Source organism: Phocoena phocoena, chromosome 2 (genome assembly GCF_963924675.1).
Source record: "Phocoena phocoena chromosome 2, mPhoPho1.1, whole genome shotgun sequence".
NCBI classification, from domain to species: Eukaryota; Metazoa; Chordata; class Mammalia; order Artiodactyla; family Phocoenidae; genus Phocoena; species Phocoena phocoena.
In genome coordinates this window covers 107,133,316-107,155,792 of record NC_089220.1, presented here as the reverse complement: position 1 = coordinate 107,155,792, position 22,477 = coordinate 107,133,316, and the positions used below count along the sequence as shown (strand labels likewise).

General features: G+C 37.6%; 2 protein-coding genes across 3 annotated transcripts in view; one reads left to right on the top strand and one right to left on the bottom strand.

Moving 5' to 3' along the window:
- Positions 1 to 10,979, bottom strand: part of TRIP4 (thyroid hormone receptor interactor 4) — a 68,665-nt gene extending 57,686 nt beyond the window's left edge. Inside the window, exons 1-3 of one of the 2 annotated variants that reach the window (XM_065871964.1) lie at positions 10,864 to 10,979; positions 5,082 to 5,251; positions 3,884 to 4,008 (exon numbers count right to left, since the gene is read on the bottom strand). In XM_065871964.1, the coding sequence (XP_065728036.1) occupies positions 3,884 to 4,008; positions 5,082 to 5,251; positions 10,864 to 10,964 (396 nt within the window). In that variant the 5' untranslated portion in view covers positions 10,965 to 10,979. Of the gene's footprint in view, positions 1 to 3,883; positions 4,018 to 5,081; positions 5,252 to 10,863 lie in introns of both variants that reach the window. The other variant, XM_065871963.1, reaches the window with a different exon arrangement.
- A 3,087-nt stretch (positions 10,980 to 14,066) lies between these two features.
- PCLAF (PCNA clamp associated factor) lies at positions 14,067 to 21,694 on the top strand. The gene is made up of 4 exons (XM_065872308.1): positions 14,067 to 14,149; positions 14,448 to 14,528; positions 15,541 to 15,703; positions 20,672 to 21,694. Exons 1-4 carry the CDS (start codon positions 14,104 to 14,106, stop codon positions 20,715 to 20,717), a joined length of 336 nt encoding a protein of 111 aa, XP_065728380.1. The 5' UTR covers positions 14,067 to 14,103; the 3' UTR covers positions 20,718 to 21,694.
- Positions 21,695 to 22,477: the final 783 nt, after the last annotated feature.

Sequence of the window (22,477 nt, the reverse complement as noted above, 5' to 3'; positions counted from 1 at the left end):
GGAACCCTCATACACTGCTGGTGGGAGTGTTAACTTGGTATCATCACTGTGGAAAACACTATGGAGGGGCTTCCCTGGTGGTGCAGTGGTTAAGAATCCACCTGCCAATGCAGGGGGCATGGGTTCGAGCCCTGGTCCAGGAAGATCTCACATGCTGCGGAGCAACTAAGCCTGTGCACTACAACTACTGAGCCTGTGCTCTAGAGCCTGCGAGCCACAACTACTGAGCCTGCAACTACTAAAGCCCATGTGCCTAGAGCCCATGCTCTGCAATGACAAGCCACCGTAATGAGAAGCCTGTGCACTGCAACGAAGAGTAGCCCCAGGTCACCACAACTAGAGAAGGCCTGCACACAGCAACAAAGACTCAACACAGCCAAAAATAAATAAAATAAAATACATTAATTAAAAAAGAAAACAGTATGGAGGTTTCTCAAAAAACTAAAAGTAGAACTACCATATGACCCAGCAATTCCACTCCTGGGTATATATCCAAAGAAAAATGAAAACACTAACTTGAAAAGATACATATACCCAATGTTCATATCAACATTATTTACAATTGCCAAGATATGGAAGCAACCTAAGTGTCCATCAACAGATAAATGGATAAAGATGTGGTATTATACACAATGGAATACTATTCAGTCATAAAAAGAATGAAAAATTGCTATTTGCAACAACATGGATGGACTTGAAGGGTATTATGCTAAGTGAAATAAGTCAGACAGAGAAAAACAAATACTGTATGATATCACTTATATGTGAAATCTAAAAAATGAACCAGTGGATATAACAAAATAGAAACAGACTCACAGATATATAGAGAATAAAAGATAGGGGTAGGGGATTAAGAGGTACAAACTATTATGTATAAAATAAATAAGTTACAGAGAAACATTGTACAACACAGGGAATAGAGTCAATATTTTATAATAACTATATGTGGAATGTAAACTTTAAAAATTGTGAATCACCAGGAATTCCCTGGCAGTCCAATGGTCAGGACTCCATACTTCCACTGCAGGGGGCATGAGTTCAATCCCTGGTGGGGGAATTAAGATCCTGCAAGCCCCCCCAAAATAAATAAAAATAAAAAAATAAAATAAAAATTGTGAATCACTATGTTGTATACCTATAACATATAATATTGTACATCAACTATAATTCAATAAAAATAATAATAAATAATAAAAATTAATAAATAATAATAAAGAAAGGTGTATTAGATAAGCTTTCTTCAGGCATGAGTTACAGTGCTATTGGCTTTGACTTCAATGTTGATGATCAACAATATATATTAAATAAAGTGTCTTTAAACAGAAACACACATAAAATGAGGTTATGTTTTGATTGGTTGATGGAAATGTGATCAGAGGCTCCCAGAAACCTAACCCTGTATTTCCCCTAGAAACAATGTTCTGTATACACCACGGCTTTAAAAAGAAATGAGCGGGCTTCCCTAGTGGCGCAGTGGTTAAGAATCCACCTGCCATTGCAGGGGACACGGGTTCAAGCCCTGGTCTGGGAAGATCCCACATGCTGCGGAGCAACTAAGTCCGTGTGCCACAACTGCTGAGCCCGTGCTCTAGAGTCCGCAAGCCACAACTACTGAGCCTGTGTGCCACAACCACTGAAGCCCACGCACCTAGAGCCTGTGCTCCACAGCAAGGGAAGCCACTGCAATGAGAAGTTCGTGCACCTCAGTGAAGAGTAGCCCCTGCTCCCCACAACTAGAGAAAGCCCACGCACAGCAACGAAGACCCAACGCAGCCAAAGATAAATAAATTAATTAAATAAATTTATTAAAAAAAAAAGAAATGAGCTGGATGATATCCCACCAAATGAGGGAATAATAATTTATTTAATCTGTCTCTTACTGCTAAAAAATCAGGTCAGTTCATATTTTCAATATTATAAATAACATTATACAGAACATACATTTTTTGTGTGCATTTCTGATTACTTTGTTAGATATTTAAGTCATATTAATAAGTCAGAAGTATATGAACATTTCCACAGTTCTTGATACATGCTGCCAAACTGCCCCCAGAGAGCTTAAACCAATTTACATTGCCACCAGTAGTGTATAGGAGGTTCCTGTTTTAATACAACTTCATCATCACTGTATCTGTTTTTAAAATCTTTGAGGGACTTCCCTGGCAGTCCAGTGGTTAAGACTCCAAGCTTCCACTGCAGGGGGCGCAGGTTCAATCCCTGGTCCAGGAACTAAAACCCTGCATGCTGCATGGCATGGCCAAAAAAATTTTTTTAAATAAAATCTTTGACAATTTGATATGCCATATCTCAGGGATTTAATGTGTGTTTATTTGATTACTAGTAAAGTAACCAACCAACCTTGTTTGCCCAGGACTTAGGGGAAATCTCAGAATACAGGACTTTTTAGTGCTAAAACCAGGAGAGTTCAGGCAATTAGGGTGACAAACTGGACTCCTTAATTACTAGTAAGGATAAACATTTTCAATGTTTATTGGTCATTTGTGTTTTTTCTTTTGCTTGTGATAGTCTTTGCTCATTTTATTTCAATTAATAAAAGGCTTAAGACTATTTTTTATAAGCTCACATTATTTTGGAAACCCTTTTCCATGTTTTATTGCATGGTCATCAGTCAGAACTTTTTGATCACTACTCTTCCGTCTTAGCATAATTAACTATTCCCTTCTGCTGGGAAATTTAGCTTGTCAAATTGCCCTGAATAAAAATATTTCTGCTTACCTCACAGGGCTATTTTTAGAGCCAAGAGAGAATATGAAAGAGCTCTAAATGCTAAATAATGATGATGATGATGGGTAGTGAATGGCCTAAAATAGGAACACTCTTAAAACAGCTAGAATTGTGCATTCTTTTAGTACAAAGCCACAAAAAATGTTGAAATTGAAGTCCTGGTGTAATTCATTAAATATTTTCTATCACGTCTATCTATCTATCTATAATCTCTAAGCAAAGAAGTCCTTTTTTTAAAAAATGAATTTATTTATTTTATTTATTTTTGGCTGCAGTGGGTCTTTGTTGCTGCACGCAGGCTTTCTCTAGTTGCAGTGAGTGGGGGCTACTCTTCGTTGTGGTGCGAGGGCTTCTCATTGCGGTGGCTTCTCTTGTTGTGGAACATAGGCTTTAGGCACGTGGGCTTCAGTAGTTGTGGCACACGGGCTCAGTAGTCATGGCTCGCAGGCTCTAGAGTGCAGACTCAGTAGTTCTGGCGCACAGGCTTAATCGCTCTGCAGCATGTGGGATCTTCTTGGACCAGGGCTCTAACCCGTGTTTCCTGCATTAGCAGGTGGATTCTTTTTTTTTTTTTTCTTTTAGAAGATGTAGGGGGTAGGAGTTTATTAATTAATTTATTTATTTTTGCTGTGTTGGGTCTTCGTTTCTGTGCGAGGGCTTTCTCTAGTTGTGGCAAGCGGGGGCCACCCTTCATCGTGGTGCGCGGGCCTCTCACTATCGCGGCCTCTCTTGTTCTGGAGCACAGGCTCCAGACACTCAGGCTCAGTAGTTGTGGCTCACGGGCCTAGTTGCTCCGCGGCATGTGGGATCCTCCCAGACCAGGGCTCGAACCCGTGTCTCCTGCATTAGCAGGCAGATTCTCAACCACTGCGCCACCAGGGAAGCCCCAGCAGGTGGATTCTTAACCACTGTGCCACCAGGGAAGCCCGAAGATGTCCTTTTAATACTTATTTAATCAGGTTGTCAAAAAATATCTACCATATAGAAAGTAATATGTTATCATTAACACTCTCTAAAATTCATGCATTTGTTGAAAAGTTGCCATTCTAGACCAATTTATACCCTTTGCTCTCTGAAATGTATCAGTTGTTTGCTCTTCTCCATATAGCCAGAAAAGCCTCATTTTCTAAGCACTCACCTTGGCCAAATCAAAAGGTGTTTTGACCTCTATGGTTGTATCAGGTTCAGTAAATGCAGGAACTTCCTGTCTGTTTCTCCCTTTCCGCCTGCTCCTCTTTAGCTGGTCTCCTGACCTCTGCCCATCTAAAATTTCTTTAAAGAAGAAGAAGAAGACAATAAATAAATAAATAAATATATATATATATGTACATAAATAGATTGGAAATAGTAGGATTCATTGGTGAATTAATAGCTAACAAAGAGAAGGCAATGCTTAATACTTAGAGTCAATATAAGAAGTCAGGCAGGTTTTTAAATTATCTTTTCCTCTCAAATCAGAATTAAATTTAAACCATCATTTTCAAGATTGTAGTCAATAATAAAGACTACTGGCTAAAATTAAGACGTTAAATTAAAGGGAATTCCCTGGCAGTCCAGTGGTTAGGACTCCACATTTTCACTGCCAAGGGCCTGGATTCAATTCCTGGTGCAGTAACCAAGATCCCGCAAGCCGTGCGGCACACCCAGGAAAAAAAAAAAGTTAAATTAAAATCTGATATTTTAGACTGTATAATAATAATGACTTATTTAGTTTGGTGTTCATCTTTTGTACTGTTTAACTTAATAGTTACTTCTAAACGCTATTCATACTAAAACTGGTCAACATTTACTTACATTCATGTATACACATAACTGAAGTTTTTCTTTAATCTGTGTATAAATTTTTCAAGTTATTCTGAAGCCACATTTGTATCTATAAACAAGTATTTTTTTTTTTTTTTTTTTTTTTTTTTTGCGCTATGCGGGCCTCTCACTGCTGTGGCCTCTCCCGTTGCGGAGCACAGGGTCCGGACGCGCAGGCTCAGCAGCCATGGGTCACGGGCCAGCCACTCCGCGGCATGTGGGATCTTCCCAGACTGGGGCACGAACCCGCGTCCCCTGCATCGGCAGACGGACTCTCAACCACTGCGCCACCAGGGAAGCCCTAAACAAGTATTTTTGTGATATTTTCTAAGTTGAAAAAGTCTGAACTAAAACAATACTCATTACAGATCAAGTAGAACTGAACTAAAAACATGTATACATATGATTCTGCTTAAGTTCGTTGTGAGGAAATATGGGTGACAGAACATACCAGGTCCTATAAACCAGCTAATTTATCAATATTTCAACCTTTACTTTAATTTACTTAAGTTAATTACATTAACTTAACTTACCATCCTTTTTGAAGGACTGCTGCAGAGCATCAGAAATCAGCTCCTGATCATTCTTTTGCCATTTAGTTACAAGCTCTTCTATGAATTGACCTTTTCTGCCCTCATTTCCCTGAAGAAGGTCAGTAACATATTCTCGTAACTCTTCAGCACTCTCAATTGACAAAACATACCTCAAGAAGCAAAGAAATAAGTTGTTAAAACAGGGCTAGCTTATACTATGTTTTTCAATAATCGTAACAGAGATCAAGGTAGTAAAAAACATTCATTAATCCATTACACTGTTTATTTTGAGCCAAGTTCTAGGTTAGATGCTAGGGATATAAATTTGATTAGAACAAAGACTCTGACCTCAAGTAGTTCATAATATAACCTTCATGTAATCTTGTATTTCTAGAATCAAATCAGTGTTTTGAAGATAGGTTTGTGGAGCTGTCCTTAACATAGGAATACTTTCTAACCCAAATGGGAAAAGAATGATAAAGAACAGATAGGGCTTTCCTGGTGGTGCAGTGGTTGAGGGTCCGCCTGCCGGTGCAGGGGACACGGCTTCGTGCCCTGGTCGGGGAAGATCCCACATGCCGCGGAGCGGCTGGGCCCGTGAGCCATGGCTGCTGAGCCTGCGTGTCCGGAGCCTGTGCTCCGCAATGGGAGAGGCCACAACAGTGAGAGGCCTGCATACCGCAAAAAAAAAAAAAAAAGAATAGATACATGTACGTGTATAACTGAATCACTTTGCTGTACACCTGAAACTAACACAACATTGTTAATCAACTACACTCCAATATAAGATAAAAATTTTTTTTAAATTTACAGTGTACTAAATAAGTGTTTGTTTTACTATTTTTTAAATTTATTCTGACAGGAGAGTTTTTAATATTTTGACACACATTTTTGAAGGTCATGGAATAATCAAAAATTTCCCCATTTTTTTATTAAGACCATTTTATTAAGATTTTTAAATTGTAGATTGCATGGTCATTTTTACGGTTCCATACTACTGTGCAAAGCAAGGACTACTTATGTCTTGATTGAGGGATGGTTACAAGGCTATATATACTTGTCAAAACTCATCAAATTTTACATTTAAAACAAGTGACTTGAATAAAACTTACATCTCAAAAGAATTGTTAAAAATAACTGTTATAAAAAAAAAGAATACTTTCCATAACCACACATCTGCAGTCATTATATTTTCCTAGGAACAATACAAATTACTTCATCTTTATACTGCAAAACCTAAAATTTCTTTTTTGCTAAAAATATGAATATATACTATAAGCTAACCAGTTACTAATTTAACATTCTTAAAAATTATAAATCAAGATTAGCATCACATCAGAATGAGCAGATCTATTTTAAGAAAATGGTATGAAGCGTTCCTAAAAGTGAAATGGGGTGGGAGTACAAGTCAGTACAACTTTTCTATAAATCAATCAGCCAATATATTTAAAGTGCCTTAAAAAGAATCCAATAATTCCATTTACAGAACTCTCAAAGAAATAAGAGACACAGGAAAGTTTATGCAAAAAAATTAACTACATCATTATTTGAGTTAGTGAAAAACTGGAAACTATTTTAAACATTCATCAATGAAAGGGGCAAATGAATTCAAGTCTTTGGACTTTACAAAATATAATATGCGACCACAAAAAGTAAAATTTTTGAATAATTATTATTTTTAAAAAATCACTGACTTGTTTATTTTACTTTATTATTATTATTATTTCTGGCCATACCATGCAGCTGTGGGATCTTAGTTCCCCAATCAGGGATTGAACCCGCACCCTTGGCAGTGAAAGCACAGAATCCTAACCGATGGACTGCCAGGGAATTCAGTAATTCAGTAATTTCTCAGTAATTATTATTACTTGAGAAAACACTCTCATATAAAGTGAAATAGTGGGACACACTGTACAGCATATGATCCCAACTGCTATAAAAGGAATGTATATATCCATACACTTAATGTGTAGAAAAAAGGCTAGAAGGTTATACACCAAAATGATTACCACTAAGAGAGAGATGATTAAAAAGAGTTTGGGTTTATTTTTATTTTCTTTTTTTCCCTACAATGAATATATTTTGAAAATGTATAATAATATGCATAGGAAAAAACACTAAGAGAGAAATGATGGTTATCTCTGGGTTGTGGTATCATGGTAATCTTGGTTTCCTCCTTTACGCTTTTCTGATTTTTTTCCTACAGTTTTCTACAGGGACTATGTCATGTCATTAGAGAAGTAAGAAGTAAAAAAATTAAGATATCAGACCATGAAAGCATTATATGATCTGAAGAAACTGTAAAGTAGATACATTGGTATGAATAGTAAGAAAAATTATTACAATAATGCTATATCCTTTATTTTTTTTTATTTTTATTTTTTGCGGTACGCGGGCCTCTCACTGCTGTGGCCTCTCCCGTTGCAGAGCACAGGCTCCGGACGCGCAGGCTCAGCGGCCATGACTCACGGGCCTAGCCGCTCCGCGGCATGTGGGATCCTCCCGGACCGGGGCACGAACCCACGTCCCCTGCATCGGCAGGCGGACTCTCAACCACTGCGCCACCAGGGAAGCCCTGCTATATCCTTTAAATTAAAAAAAAAAATCATGTAATTGTCCCATCCTTGGTAGTACATGTACTGGGTTCTTTTCCTAACGTGGTGGTCGATTTGCAGAGTTACAATCTATAAGTGAACAAACCTGTGCCTTTGTGCCTCTTTAAGAGCATCTTCTAATCCATCACAAAATTTAAAAAAAAATACACAATTGTTTTTCAGGACTTTCAAGGTTTAATCAACTTGATCCCCAAACTTACCAGGCCCCATTAAAAGATTAATTGGCGGGCTTCTCTGGTAGCGCAGTGGTTGAGAATCTGCCTGCCAATGCAGCGGCATGGGTTCAAGCCCCGGTCTGGGAAGATCCCACATGCCGCGGAGCAACTAGGCCCATGAGCCACAACTACTGAGCCTGCGCCTCTGGAGCTTGGGCTCTGCAACAAGGGAGGCCGCGACAGTGAGAGGCCCACGCACCGCGATGAAGAGTGGCCCCCACTCGCTGCAACTAGAGAAAGCCCACGTACAGAAACGAAGACCCAACACAGCCAAAAATAAACAAATAAATAAAATTTTAAAACATTAAAAAAAAAGATTAATTGGCATCAAGAACTCACAGAGCTGCAAGGAACCTCAAGGATCATTTAACTCTGGAGTATTCAAACCACTAGGGAATTATTTAAAGAGTTTCAGAAACAATTGAATAAATATCATTTAACTATTTTAAAAAGTATAATAAATAACAACATATATTCAAATGTGTTATATACCAAATCTTAACAAAATAGATTCATCCAAAACATGAACTAATGCAGATTGTGGAACAAAGTTTATTTTGCTAACTCTGTGCATAGACCTTAAGGTCTCATAAATGTATCACTGATTAGGAAGGTAGTAGCTCTGTGCTGTCTTTTTAAAAAATTCAGGCTGCTCATGTCAAATTGTTCTAGCTAGCACACTAGTATAGTACACCTGGGTAATTCTCAATGAATATCAGGCAAGGCAAGGCACAGCAAATTTACACAGCCAACGCTTTCATTGTGCCATCACAGCCTGTTGTGCAGTAACTAGTGAAAACCTAATAAGTGTTTTCAATAGCATTATATTATATTCAGTAGCTTTAGGGCTTATTTTAAGTTTTGAATAATTCTTGTCTAACTTATATTTATAAATATTTTTAAATGCAAGCAGGTGTACAGCCATACTTATTGCTTCAACTTTAAAACAGAAATTTCTGATCACTCCTCTTTTAAGGGTGTGGATAAGTTTAACTGAGGAAAATCTAAGGCTGCACAATGAGCTATTAAACCACAATCTATGAGACTTAGGAATTTTCCTAATACTGTGTAAGCAACAAAATACAGCTGGATTCTGAGACTGAGAAGATTGCAACTATTCATACTCCATTGTTGATTCATCAAAAAGAGACTCAATCTTTTTTTTTTTTTAAACTGATTGACTTTTTTGTTTGGTATATTACAAAGCTTCATTATTTCATGTGACAGGATTCCACTGCTTTAAAAAATGCCTGAAAACTACTTAACCTGATCTTGCCTTCAAACAAGGGTAAAGCCAAGCCATACAATTTGGCTGGGTTTTTTTTTTTAATCTTTTTTAAAAATATTTTTTGTCAATTTTTCAAAATTGATGTATAGGGCTTCCCTGGTGGTGCAGTGGTTGGGAGTCCGCCTGCCGATGCAGGGGACGCGGGTTCGTGCCCCGGTCCGGGAGGATGGCTGGGCCCGTGAGCCATGGCCGCAGGGCCTGTGCGTCCGGAGCCTGTGCTCCATGGCGGTGAGGCCCGCGTACCGCAAAAAAAAAAAAAAAAGCAAGTGCTTAAAATTGATGTACAGTTGATTTACAATATTGTGTTAGTTTCAGGTGTACAGCAAAGTGATTCAGTTACATTTTCTTCCAGATTCTTTTCCACTGTAGGTTATTACAAGATATTTAACGTAGTTCCCTGTGCTATACAGTAAATCTTTGTTGTTTAACTATTTTATATACAGTAATGTGTATCTGTAAATTTCATACTCCTAATTTATCCCCCTCCCTTTCCCCTTTGGTACCCATAAGTTTGTTTCTATGTCTATGAGTCTGTTTCTGTTTTGTAAATAAAATCATTTGTATTATTTTTTAGATTCCACATATAAGTGATATCATATAATATTTGCTTAACTGAGTTATTTTTGAGTCTATTCCAGTGTTCAAAATAATCCTTTAAAATTGGCTCTCTTAACTCTCTCCTTGTCAACAAGTCTATTTTCTCCCCAAATCAGAAATTCACCTTACCTCCTACAAAAGCCCTAGAACTGCAATTTAGGTTTCAGCAACAATGAGCAAGGAACCAAATCAAGAAACACTTCCAGGTTCTTTAAGTCCAATTTTTGTAGAAGTTTTTCCCTCCTCCTGAACTCTGCACTGCCACCTACCTATCTTTTAGTTCTCAAGTTAAATTCATCCCTTGCAGTTAACCTTACGAGTTTCTCAAATCTTAAGAGTTCTTTTTCCTATGCTCCTCGATACACGGCACTTCCCCCACCTCCTCACTCATCAACCGTCTTTTTGTCCTGGCATGCAGTATCGCCAAAAAAAAAAAAAAGTTAAATCAGTTGAAAGCAGATATTAAATCATGTCACCATTTCCACTTCATTACAATCATAACGCGTTATAAAAGATAATCTCTGCTAATTTTTCATTTTACAGATGAGGAAACTAAGGTACAAAGATGGAAAATTAAGTTGCCTAAGGCTCCAAAACTGGTGAATAACCACAGAAAATAGAACCGGGACTCCCGAGTCAGGAGCTATTTTTTACACAGTACCACGCTACCCCCATTTAAATTTCAGGTCCTATTTGACACAACCCGGATCGGGCAAACTAAAATGTTGAGAGTAAGGAATTTCTGGAAAGACAATTTGGCTTGCCCCTTCTCTCCAAAATCTATAAGGAAACTGGTTCCTGGGACAGACTTACAGGTCTAATTATCAGGGATTTGGCGTTTACCTGGGGAAAAAAAGGCCCCACCAGACTATTGTGGAGCATGACACCCTATTCCAGAAGCTAAACTAGAAAGCCGGAGGGCAAAATTCGGCACTCATAGATAGACCGCAGCCCTTTTATCACATTTCCTCACTCTCATCAACTTTTTAGCCCCCTCCGTTTCCCCGTTTGCTCAGCCAGTGCACATCCCAGAGCTCCTTCCCGCCTCTGACCCGAACCGGTCTTACTGTATGATCTCCTCACTGACATCCAGGCCGAAAGTCTTCCGCAACTGCTGGGTGCACCAGCCCACCAGATGCTCCTGGGACAACGCCCCAGTCACCGCCATTTTCCCCAGCCGGAACCAGCTGGGGTGCAAAAGCTCGGCGTCCTGCGCCGGACTAGTCCCCTGCGCAACACCGACCTCGCTCGCGCGGGTTCCGTCAGCCTGCACTGCCCCGCTTGGTAGCACCGCCCCCAGCACAGATCCCTCCCACCTGTGCCTCCTCCTGTTTCTGCCCGCTTCCGGATGTTGTCACTTGTACCAGAGCTCCATCTGCGAGTGGTTCTTCCGCGTCGTTAAATGTAGGACTCGAGAATTGGGAAATCTGCTAAGACAATACAAATACCTCTAAAAACTACAGTTTAGGAAAAAACAAAACAATACCCCGTAACCTGAGGGTCCAGTTTTTAAACTCTTCCGGTTTTATGTAAAATATTTAAAACAGCACTTGAAGGCTAGAGTAAACGCTGTAAGGGTTTGCTCCGGTGGTAGTGGTTTTATTAATACCCTTTGTAGTCTAATACCTAATTCACGCTCCTAAAACCTCTTTTTGCTTTTTTGAGCCAGGTCCTTTCCAGGAGGGCCAAGACAACTCTGCAAGCTCGAGGGAGAAAAAAAAAAAAACTTTAATAAAAACAGGTGATGTGATTTGGCTTTGAAGACCTTCCATATAAATTCTCTGTGTTGATTTTTAAGAAATTAAAGGTACTTCAACTCAAGATGATGAGACTTAAGGGTCTTTTGCTACTTCCCTACTCCATTGGGACAACGGACTGGGGAAAATTTAGCCAGATTTTTCTGGAGAGCATAACATAATGTCTTCTGATATATTTCATGGATCGATTTGACTGGCTTTGTGTTACATGGATAGGCTCTTCATTCCCATTAGGCTATTTATACTAAATAATTACATCAATTGGATGTTGTTTCACCTTTTTATGTTAGTGTTTTCACCGACATAAATAATGAAAATCATATGTGTGTTGATTTACATTGAGTTTACATTATTTTTGTCATTAATTTGGAAAATATGTGGCTTTCCAGCTTAAAAAGACTGAATTTTCATAAATAGTGGGTACAAGCTTTGTTTCTTCATAGATGTCTGCTACATTTAATACTAATTATAACATATCCAAATCCTTTACCTGTTTTTATATCTGTTCTGTTCCCATAACTAAAATGATAACTTCTTGAAGATAGACTGACAAGCTTTTTGTACAATAAGACTTAGTATATCACACATTATGATGAAATTACTAGGTCCTCAAGAATAAAAGTGTTCTTTTTCATAAGGAATATGTTATTGATTGAAATCTCTAGTTTGTAATGTATGTAATGTAATGCCATTTACCATATTACCATTTATTAAAATGAATTTATGCCTGAGCAAAGCAAGCACATCTATTTAATATGACTTAAAGATATTCTTTTATATAAATTTAGGCAGAAATTTCATTTGTACATACTATAACTTTTCTTAATGCCTTAGGCCTTTAAAATTTTCAGGTTCACACCACACAACTATTTTAACTGTAAAGGAGAAGCACTTCTGCAAAGCAAACATTTAAATTAAGAATTTTTACTAGACATCACTGCTTTTTTCCTGAGTTTTTATTCTAATTTGCATCCTTCCTTATCATAATTGGCATTAAAAAGACAGACATACAAACACAGCTATAATATGTAGATTGCCCCTGTGTGCAAAGGTATATTTGCAATTCTTTCTAGCAATTTACTTGGCATGTGGACTAAGAGAAAAGACCAGCAGATTCTCAACTCAGTTCTAATGTCTACAAGGATCTGGGAATTAGGTAATTCAGGCCTTTGTAGAAGCCACTTAACTGAAAAGGAAAAATTGTGCATTGAAGAAACATTGTGTATTGAGAGGGGCATGATGACAAAGAACAAGGAGGGATACCCTAGGGCTTGTTGATTTTTCTGATAGGACTTTGGCTGTAATTTTAGACACTAAGATTTAGACAAAGCTACAGGTAATTTGCAATACCTTTCCTCCTATTATAATGTTAATTTCATCTGCTGTTTAGATTCTGTAATTCAAAAACACAAAGTAGTTGTTGATTCTGTTAAAGTACTGAGAAGCCTTTATTCTGAAAGTTCAAGCATAATTTATTGGAGAGAATTAATGCCATGCTTACACTTTCAGGTTTGCCTTTCAAGTGCACATTTAACAAAGTACATCCTAAGGCAAATTCATTTGATCAGGTTTTGTGCGTGGTATTGAGAGTGAAAATCATTGCTCAGGGGGAATTGTGAGTACTAAAGATAAGCATAGGGAAGGAAAATAGTTATCTCTTATTCTAAAATCATGTTCACTATGTGCCTGGGATGTGCCCTCGGCACATATGACATATTTTTAAGGAATTCTGAGACCATACAGGTCTCGGGAAAACGTTTTATTATTATAATAATGTTTCTTTTAATGTATGTATGTATATACAATTCACTGTTTTTTCTTGTTTCACACCATCCTAAAAAGTTTTGGGTTTTTTTTTGTAATCCCTGTAAATAGGGAATTCCCTGGTGGTCCAGTGGTAAGGGCCCGGAGCTTTCAGTGCTGCTGGGGCCAGCGTTCGATGCCTAATCGGAGAACTAAGATCCCACAAGCTGCACGGCCTGGCAAAAAAAAAAAAAAAAAAAAAATCCCTCTAAATAAATTGTATTAGCTTTTTCCCATTCCATAGACTCGTTTTAGTTATGGATGCTGTAAAGAGTGTTCATACCTGAGATATTAAAAAGTCCGCTTCATTTCAGGTGTCACTTCCAGGAATGACATTATGGATTTAAGCCTGTGGTTAACTTTTAAAGAAATGTTGGAATTCGCTGTCCTTCCTGGGTTTTCTTTTCTAAGCAGGCCCCTTTACCTAGTTCTTAGCACCCACACATGGGGCACCCCAGGAAAGCGCCCTGGCACCGCCCACCTCAGGCGGGTACGAATCACAAGCTTCTGCAAGTTGATGGACGAATCAGCACTGCGCCCAACCCCGCCGCGGTCACCACTGGGCACTGGCGATTGGTTGCACCTGAAAGGCGCGGAACCAATGGGAGCGGAGTCCTGGGAGAGTCAGTGGAGCGCGCGGGAAAGGGACCAATATAAACTGTGGCGGGAGATTCGTTTTCTGGGCCTTGTCCCGTCAAACATCTTCGGCTGGCGAGTCAGTTGGTTGTTCTCATCTCGTGTTTGAACATGGTGCGGACTAAAGCAGGCAGTGTCCCTGGCACCTACAGAAAAGGTGAGGCAGGCGAGCATGGTAGTGGAGGGCAGGCGGTTCCCTGGGCAGCTCCGCCGCGGGCGGGAGAAGCCGGACCTGCCCACAACCCTGACCGCCAAACTGGTCCAGCCCGTCAGGAAGCAGCAGCCCGATCCCTTTAACGAGGAGGAAGACGCGGCGGGGACAGTGGAGGGTTATCTGCTGTTCTGGATCGCGGGCCTCTCCTCTCCAATAGGCCGGGTCGGAGAGTGTGGTGAGAACGTGGCTCTGAGACTCTTCGTGCCCCCTTCTGAATGTCCTTCTTTGCCTCTCTCCGCAGTGGTGGCTTCTCGAGCCCCCAGGAAGGTGCTTGGTTCCTCCACCTCCGCCGCTAATTCCACGCCGCTTTCGTCAAGGAAAGGTAAAAAGCGCCCCTGCAAGATCCTGGAGAAAGCTTCTCAAAAGGAGATCAGGCCTGGCACCACAGTTCTCCTGACCTGCGAGCCCCCTGCCCCACCGTGGAATTTCTTTTCCTGAGATCCTCACCCCCGAATTTCTTCCTTGCCTTTTGCTCTAATGAGCGGGCCTGTCTCTTGGCGGGATGGGGTAGGGGTGCGGGGCGGAGTGGGTCGCATTGTAAAGAATTTCAAGTCTCGGGTTAGGGATGGACACAGTTTCTCTTCAAACCCGTATTTCTTTTCTACTTTAGCGTTGTTAGTTTTCTTAGTATTGACAACTGGGCTTTTTCTTGTAAGAGGCTATTTAAGTACCTCTTTACTAGATTAAGAATCGGGACTATAGTTGACAGTGCTAATCACGTTTTTGTTTTCATTTCTACATATTTTTCTTTGTCCTTCCTTCCCTTTCTCCCTCTCTCCTTTCTTTCCTTTTATTTTAGTTTGGTGTCGGTGTGTGTGTTTTACAACTTTGCAGCTCCTGTTACTGCTTTTGGGACATTAAGAGGGAAAACCGGGCCAGGGAAATAGTTTCACATCGTTCATTCTGTGCGAGAAGTTGAGAAAATACCATGCCATCTGCTGTCTCATTCCTTTTAGGAGGAAGTTGAGCAGTTTGGAAGATTAATTCCACAAGCTCTAGTTAAGAACATACAGGAAAAAGTGTGTCAAACTTTAGTATGACAGTACATAAGACTAACTGAATAGCTCAGCTTGTGGACAAAATATGAAAAATATTTTCTAGTTGTAAACATCTTGTTAATGCTATTTTTCTAGGCTAAAGGATAAGTGTAATAAAGTGTTACACATTATATTATAACTGAATACAGCTTTATCATGTCACATTTTAAAATCTAAAGATGGATGTAACACCATTTAATACCCTTTAGATTTGATGTTAAAGAATTAACTTTCCCTTTAAGGAATAGTGATTGTATTCTTAATTTTTATTTAGTTCTATCTGTTTATATTTTGTAGCTGAAAATAAGTATGCAGGAGGGAATCCAGTTTGTGTGCGCCCAACTCCTAAGTGGCAAAAAGGAATCGGAGAATTCTTCAGGCTGTCCCCTAAAGATTCAGAAAAGGAGAATAGGATTCCTGAGGAGGCAGGAAGCAGTGGCTTGGGAAAAGCAAAGAGAAAGTAAGTTTTTATATTCTGGAATACTTATATTCTTGAAAATAAAAAACAACAGAATATTGAGTAACTTAAAAATTTCTGTTTGAGCAGATAAGAAAATACAAACCAGAGGTTTTTTAAACTGTGCTAACCTTTTATTATAAGTCACTCCCAAATTTCAAACATCAATGAAAGGTATTATTTTTACTCATTTCAGTCACTCAAAGAGGATCAGTTCCCATTCAGATGATAAGTGTTACATTATTAATCATGAACTTCTTGTCTTTATTCTTTAATTTTTTCTGTCTGTTTCTATAGTCTTTTTTCAAAAAGCAATTTCTATGTTGGTTTATCTAGCCTGAATTCCATTAACCTCACCTTTCTAAAACTATTAGTTCAGCCTCCACAGGAAATATATACGCAATGTAGAAAAGTTGGAAAATATAGAAATCCCCATCACTTAGAAACAACCAAAACTAACACCGTGGTGTATTTTCTTTACAACTTCTCTGTAAATACATAAGAAAACTTCAAAACAAAACAAGGTAGGCATAAAGCTGCAAACATGCAGAGCTCATTGTGTAAACTTTTTAAGAAGATAATTAAATCATGCTTTCAAGTTTTTAATGTCAGGAAAATGCTCATGATAAGTGTTAAGCAAAAATTCTGATACAAAAGTACAATTATTGTGTAAAAGATATGTATCTAAATACACCAAATCTCTGTACAAAATATACCAAATATCAATAGTGATATATCTGGGTAAAAACCTCTCATACTCAGTGCTACCAAGTTTCAACAACAAATATTTTAAGAATTAGGGAAAAAAATAATACCATTGGGGGGAAAAAAGCAATGGAAACCTGCTTTTTAAATAGATTTATAAGTAATAGTGTCCAGACTCTTTAAAGAATTTTGAAATTTTTGTTTCAAAAGCAAATTATTTGACTGGAGATGGGGAGTGGTGAGCGCTGGTGGTGCCACGTCACCGCCATTATGAAGCCTCTGGCTAGATTTAAGACCCTGCTAGATACCTCCCCTGCACCAGCCAGTAGCCTGTGATCCTCCTCCACGGCACCAAGCAGCGAGCCTTGCCCAAGGCGGAGTGATCACCATGGGCAAGGGGATGGTGGCCAGGCTCAGATTGGGGCTGCTGCTTCTGGTGCCGCTCCTACTCAAGCAGATTTATTCATTCGTTCCTTTAACCGACACGGAAGGTCCTCCGTTCGAAACCACAACGGTCAGCTGTGCTTTGCAGTCAACAGCTAGTCTCCTTGTGGTCTTGCTTGCCCTTCTACATCTCTACTGTTAAGAGACTTGGCCAAGAAATATCTACAGTTTACCAATCCATGTTCTAAAGCCCAATCCGTACACCATCTAGAAGTCCAGTGTGGCAAGGAAAATAAACAGGTCTTCATCAAGTCTACTAATTCCATCCCTTGTTTTATTAACACAGAGAATGTTGAGACTCCCAAATTGGACTAGTTTAAAGAGCATCTGAAGGATTTGACCAGATAATGAAAGCCAATATTAAATCTGCTGGAGTTTCATGTACAAGACTGGAAAGAGACAACATCGAGAATTAATGATGTGATTAAGTATAACTTAAGAAATATGGACACTTCAAACTGTACCTTGCAAATAAGAATAATTTCATCTTCATCTAGAGAAAAAGGATGAGATATGGAATGGAGATTCAGTTTCCATTTTTTTCACGAAATCTAGAAGGCGGTAAAATGATTAGGTAATATAAAAAGCTTCAGTGATTCTATTTATGATGTACACTGGAAGGAACCACCAGGTATTACCGCAAATCCTCTGTGTATTGTTTCAGCAGTCCTGGTTTAATGCTGATATACTCTCCATCAGGTTTTACACTGTTTTCACTGTTCTCTTGGGAACTTAACTCTTTTCTCTGGGGCTTTGGATTTGACATTGCATTTGACTTTCCGCAGTAACTGACACGTTCCAGGGCAATGATGGATTGGAATCTACTACAAATCCAAGCATAAGTAATCCCAGCAAATGCACTTAAAAGTCAAATAACAGGTATTTCCTATCACACATTCCCATCCAGATTTATTTAGCTAAGTTGGATCATTTAACTTGATTCCAAAGATTAGAAGTGCATTGACTTCAACCAGTCTTAAAATATTTCTTTTTATTTCTGCATATATTGAATAATTTTTACAACTTAAAAAATTGATCTGTTTGGAAAGCATATTTGACAAATCTTGAAATTAAGAAGCAAATATATGAAGGCAGCAAAAATAATGTGCATTAGGTATTTGGGAAGTGAAGACTGGAAACTTGCCTGCATTGAATTCATAACTCTTTTGTGCCCTTTCCGTAAACATATATATATAAATATAAAACTTAATGAATAGGAATAGCTACACGTGGAGCACTTTCTACATCAGTCATTATTTTTAGATGTTTCTAAGCCTAAGTGGACTTGATCCTGGAAAATAAACTTTACAACTGCCTTGATGTACAGAAACCTTTTTAGATATAGAAACTCTGTGAAATCTTTGGTTCACAGGTTCACACAATGATGCTTAGATGTTAAGTATCCAATATGGCCATAGTACTCTTAATAAGTTTTAAGCCAGTATTTGCCATCTTTAGAAGTCTACACAGGAACAACTAGATCCAACTGATCTCAGGTTATGTGAGATCTGTGCATGTGAATGAACACCTCTTGCTTCATATCTGAACACTGTACACCTGTTTTGGATTGTACATTGTTTGGAATTGATTTGCATTGAACACAACTAAATAAAAATAAATGGTTAATGAGCAGTTGAAACAAAGTATTTGACATATAAAATGATGTTTATGCATATAAAATTTTAAGACTTAATACTGTTCAAGGTCATTTAGTAAATTGTTATCTAATGAGATATTTAAAAGGAGTGTCAAATTCTGGAGCAGTAACTAAATTTTATACTTTGTTGCTACATCACTATTATCATTTCTGTTTCATTAAAATCAACAAGGAAGGGGATACATTTTTGGATAGAGTTTTTTAATAGACTTGTTTTCATGATCCTGTAAGTCTCCTTTAGTTCCTTCTCACTTACTGGCACCATTCTTCCTTGTTCTTTCTCATTCTAATGTGAACAAGCTAATAGTCAATATTAGCTCTAGAATATATGACAGTCCTCTTGAATTATTTATGACTTCCATTAATGAAAGAAAATATTTGGTAATATAGCCAAATATGGCTATACCATTGATCATGACAGCAATAAAACCTATATTACAGGCTTCCTATCATATGGAAAAGATTACACATATAGTCTCATAAAGCACTTTGATCCATAGTATAATAAAATCTGTGACATAAAACTAGGTAATAGAGGTTTATATTATTACTTTAGGCCTCTGTCTTAGATTTAAGAGAGTTGTAGTTATCCCTTTATTTATAATAAATCAATAGATTGACTTTTTTTTCCTCCCAGTTTTATTGAGACATAATTGACATACAGTACTATATGAGTTCAAGGTGTAATGATTTGACTTACGTACATCATGAAATGATTACCACGATAGGTTAGTGAACATCTATCTCATACTGACACGTTAAAGAAATAGAAAATTTTTTTTCCTTTTGATAGGAGCTCTTTCAGTAGATTTACTATTGGTCGTAAATAGAAAACTACCAGTATATCAGAAGGACTTCTGTCTCCCTAATTCTTAATCTGGAAAATGGCTACTCCTATGGCTTTATTTTCACAGAGGCAGATGCGTGGGGGAGAATCAGAATCAAGAAAAACTGTCTTCTTAAAACCTTGAACAGAACTATGATACCTACAGTAAATTAAATCAGGTCCTTGAAAAAATAGAATTTTGGGTTATGATAGTGTTCATTTGTTAACTTGATTTAATTTCCAGGAAAGTACAATGAAGACTTCTTCATAATATAAGAGTAGGTGAGTCAATGGTAATCTTATTCCAAGTCAGAATATCCTTGTTTTAGCTTCCTTCTTTCACTCATTTGCCCTATGACCATTCAGGCTCACTGGATCTAATTTGAAAACCATTTTAAAATAGATCTCACAAATCTTTATCAGTTCTAAAAAATTATGATTAAGTTTTTAATTGACTTTTTCTCTATAAAAAGTATAATGAGGGACTTGCCTGGTGGTGCAGTGGTTAAGAATCCGCCTGCCAATGCAGGGGACATGGGTTCGAGCCCTGGTCTGGGAAGATCCCACATGCCACGGAGCAACTAAGCCCGTGTGCCACAACTACTGAGCCTGTGCTCTAGAGCCCTCGAGCCACAACTACTGAGCCCATGTGCTTCAACTACTGAAGACTGTGCACCTAGAGCCTGTACTTTGCAACCAAGAGAGGCCACCTTAATGAGACGCCCACGTGCCGCAAGGAAGACCCAACCCAGCCAAAAATAAATGTATTTTTTAAAAAAGTATAATGAGTACAAAATGGCTTTGGTATAATATAAATTATTTTTCAAAAGCTGTGATTACCATATGCCAACTTAAGACAATTTGGGGGTTTTTCTAATTAGATAATACATTCATATAGTTCCAAAGGGTATACAGTCAAATATGTCAACTTGCTGTTTTCTCTGCTCAAGTGGATTGGTTAAATTCTTTTGCTTTTCATAATCTCAGAGTTCTTGCTGAAGGATTGTACTCTTCATCAATCCACTTAACATACTGAAAGAAGATGCTATAGAAATAGAGATTCCGTCTTTAATAAAAATGGCAACATATCCTAAAGGGGAAAGTGATTTGACAAATTAACAGGCAAAATAGATTATTAAAAATTTTGTCACTCTAGTATTTGGAACCTGTAGGAGTTTGTCAATTAATGGAGTTTAATTTTCTCCCATTTCTGGTCAGTTGACAAGACACACTGTACTGTTAATGTTCCTGATTTACATAAGTTTTTAAAAACTACTTATGTTCTGTTTTTTACACATTTGACTCAGGTGACTATCGAAGTTCTCTCTTCTTTCCACAGGTCATGTCCTTTGCCACCTGATCATACAGATGATGAAAAAGAATAGAAATTACTTATTCACCCTTGACTGATGTCTCCTGTTTACTCTGGTATTCTAGGATGTAAATTTGCATAAATATATTTGTTCCAATTAGCTTTGTTGAATAAGCATTTAATTTAAAAAATGAGGCTTACATTTAGTTATTCAAAAGCAAGTAGTTATGATATTGGAAAGTTTATAAGATTAATTATGGTTACTTAACTTAGTATTCAGTATAATGCAGTATTCGGTTTCTTTTACCTATTAAGCTTTTTCTTGCTAAAATTATTGCATGGTGTTCTACTTATGAATCTGCTGTTTTTGAGATTTGCTTAGAATTTTGTACTGTTGCCATTTTTATTGGCATTTGATTATTGGAGTGATGCCATATTTTTGTTCCTTTTATTTGCTTTAAAAAGCAGAGGTAGATTTTTGCACATTAAAAAATTCAGTATTAATTAAACTGAACCCATACCCTTTTAAAGAAAGGGGGCCAAAAATGGAATGTTGAAAAAATTTGGATGGCCATCTACCTTCTTCTTAGAAAAATTTAAGGCCAGTTTTGTCTTAAGGATTTAAAGGGTTGATGAAGCTTCTAAAAACAACAACAAAAAGATAAAATACTCACATAGAATTGGGCAGGAAAATTCCATAGACTACATTAAAAGAGAGGAATTTTCCTAGAATATGCATTTGGCTTAGTGTCATAAAATATTACTCTTTGGGCCTATACTTTTCAAGTTGGAAATCAATAAAATATGAAAGGCAAATCATGCCATAAGCCCAGAACTATGTCTAAAGTCCTTAGAGCTACTATTATATTTTTCAAGATAGTCAGGGGTATAATTGAAGAGGTGGGTATAATAGTACTTATAACTGATATTCTTGCTTCCTCATCAGGCTTTTTGCTCACTGACAACCTGTTATCAAAACTAACCATGTTTAACAGGAATGCTTTCCTGAAGTTTGTTTTTAATAAATGAATACTCATTGTCACAATACTATCCATATGTGTGCTTTCTAAGATTATATCCTACTAGGTATTTCTATTTTCTTCCTTCCAAATGCAAATCACTGTACTGACCTGATTTTATCAACTTCCAAAGTAAGTCCTTATGACTGTAGATTGTATTTTTTGCTTTGTCTTTTAGAGGTGGATATTAAACATAATGATACTGAATTGAGACCAGAGTTTTTATCCTAAGTGCTTCCTTGACAATTAGGCTTTTGATGGGTATGAAACCTGATTTGCTATTTTTCATTGATGGAGAGAGAAACTTTATGGTGGTGTGTCCAATGAAGTCTAATTTTGGTACGTACTTGTTTCCCAAAAATTTGACCTAAAGAACCTACAGTCTTTTCAAATACAATCCTTTCAAAATATATAATACTTGGTGATGTCTAACTTTATTAGGCAGAGGTCCCATGTAATCTGTTTCGTTGTCAAAGGTTTTTTAAAATGTAGATTGTCAATTTAGCCTCTTCTAAACATAAGAGAAGGACAGACTCCCCGTTTACATTGAAATTGAATCAAAAAATAAAGTTTATACATTAAAAATATAAAGTAAGCTTTAATTTTGTACCCTTCACAAAGTTAATCTGATTTTCCTTTTTGAGTGGATTATTCAAATAATTAATGTTACTGTTCAATTCCGGAGCAAACAATGATTAAAGCTACTTTTATGGAATTTTTGAATGCTAATGGAATTTGTGAGGATCATATGAATTTTGTGTTTACATAGTTTCACAAAGGAAGATAATACTATAGTGAAAATTATAAAGTGTGC

Bases quoted from the DNA above. Each gene is read 5' to 3' on its own strand.
- PCLAF (XM_065872308.1), top strand. From the start codon at position 14,104: ATGGTGCGGACTAAAGCAGGCAGTGTCCCTGGCACCTACAGAAAAG. The intron at 14,150-14,447 runs GTGAGGCAGGCG...CTCTCTCCGCAG, and splicing joins CCCTGGCACCTACAGAAAAG to TGGTGGCTTCTCGAGCCCCC. The intron at 15,704-20,671 runs GTAAGTTTTTAT...TTCTTTCCACAG, and splicing joins TTGGGAAAAGCAAAGAGAAA to GTCATGTCCTTTGCCACCTG.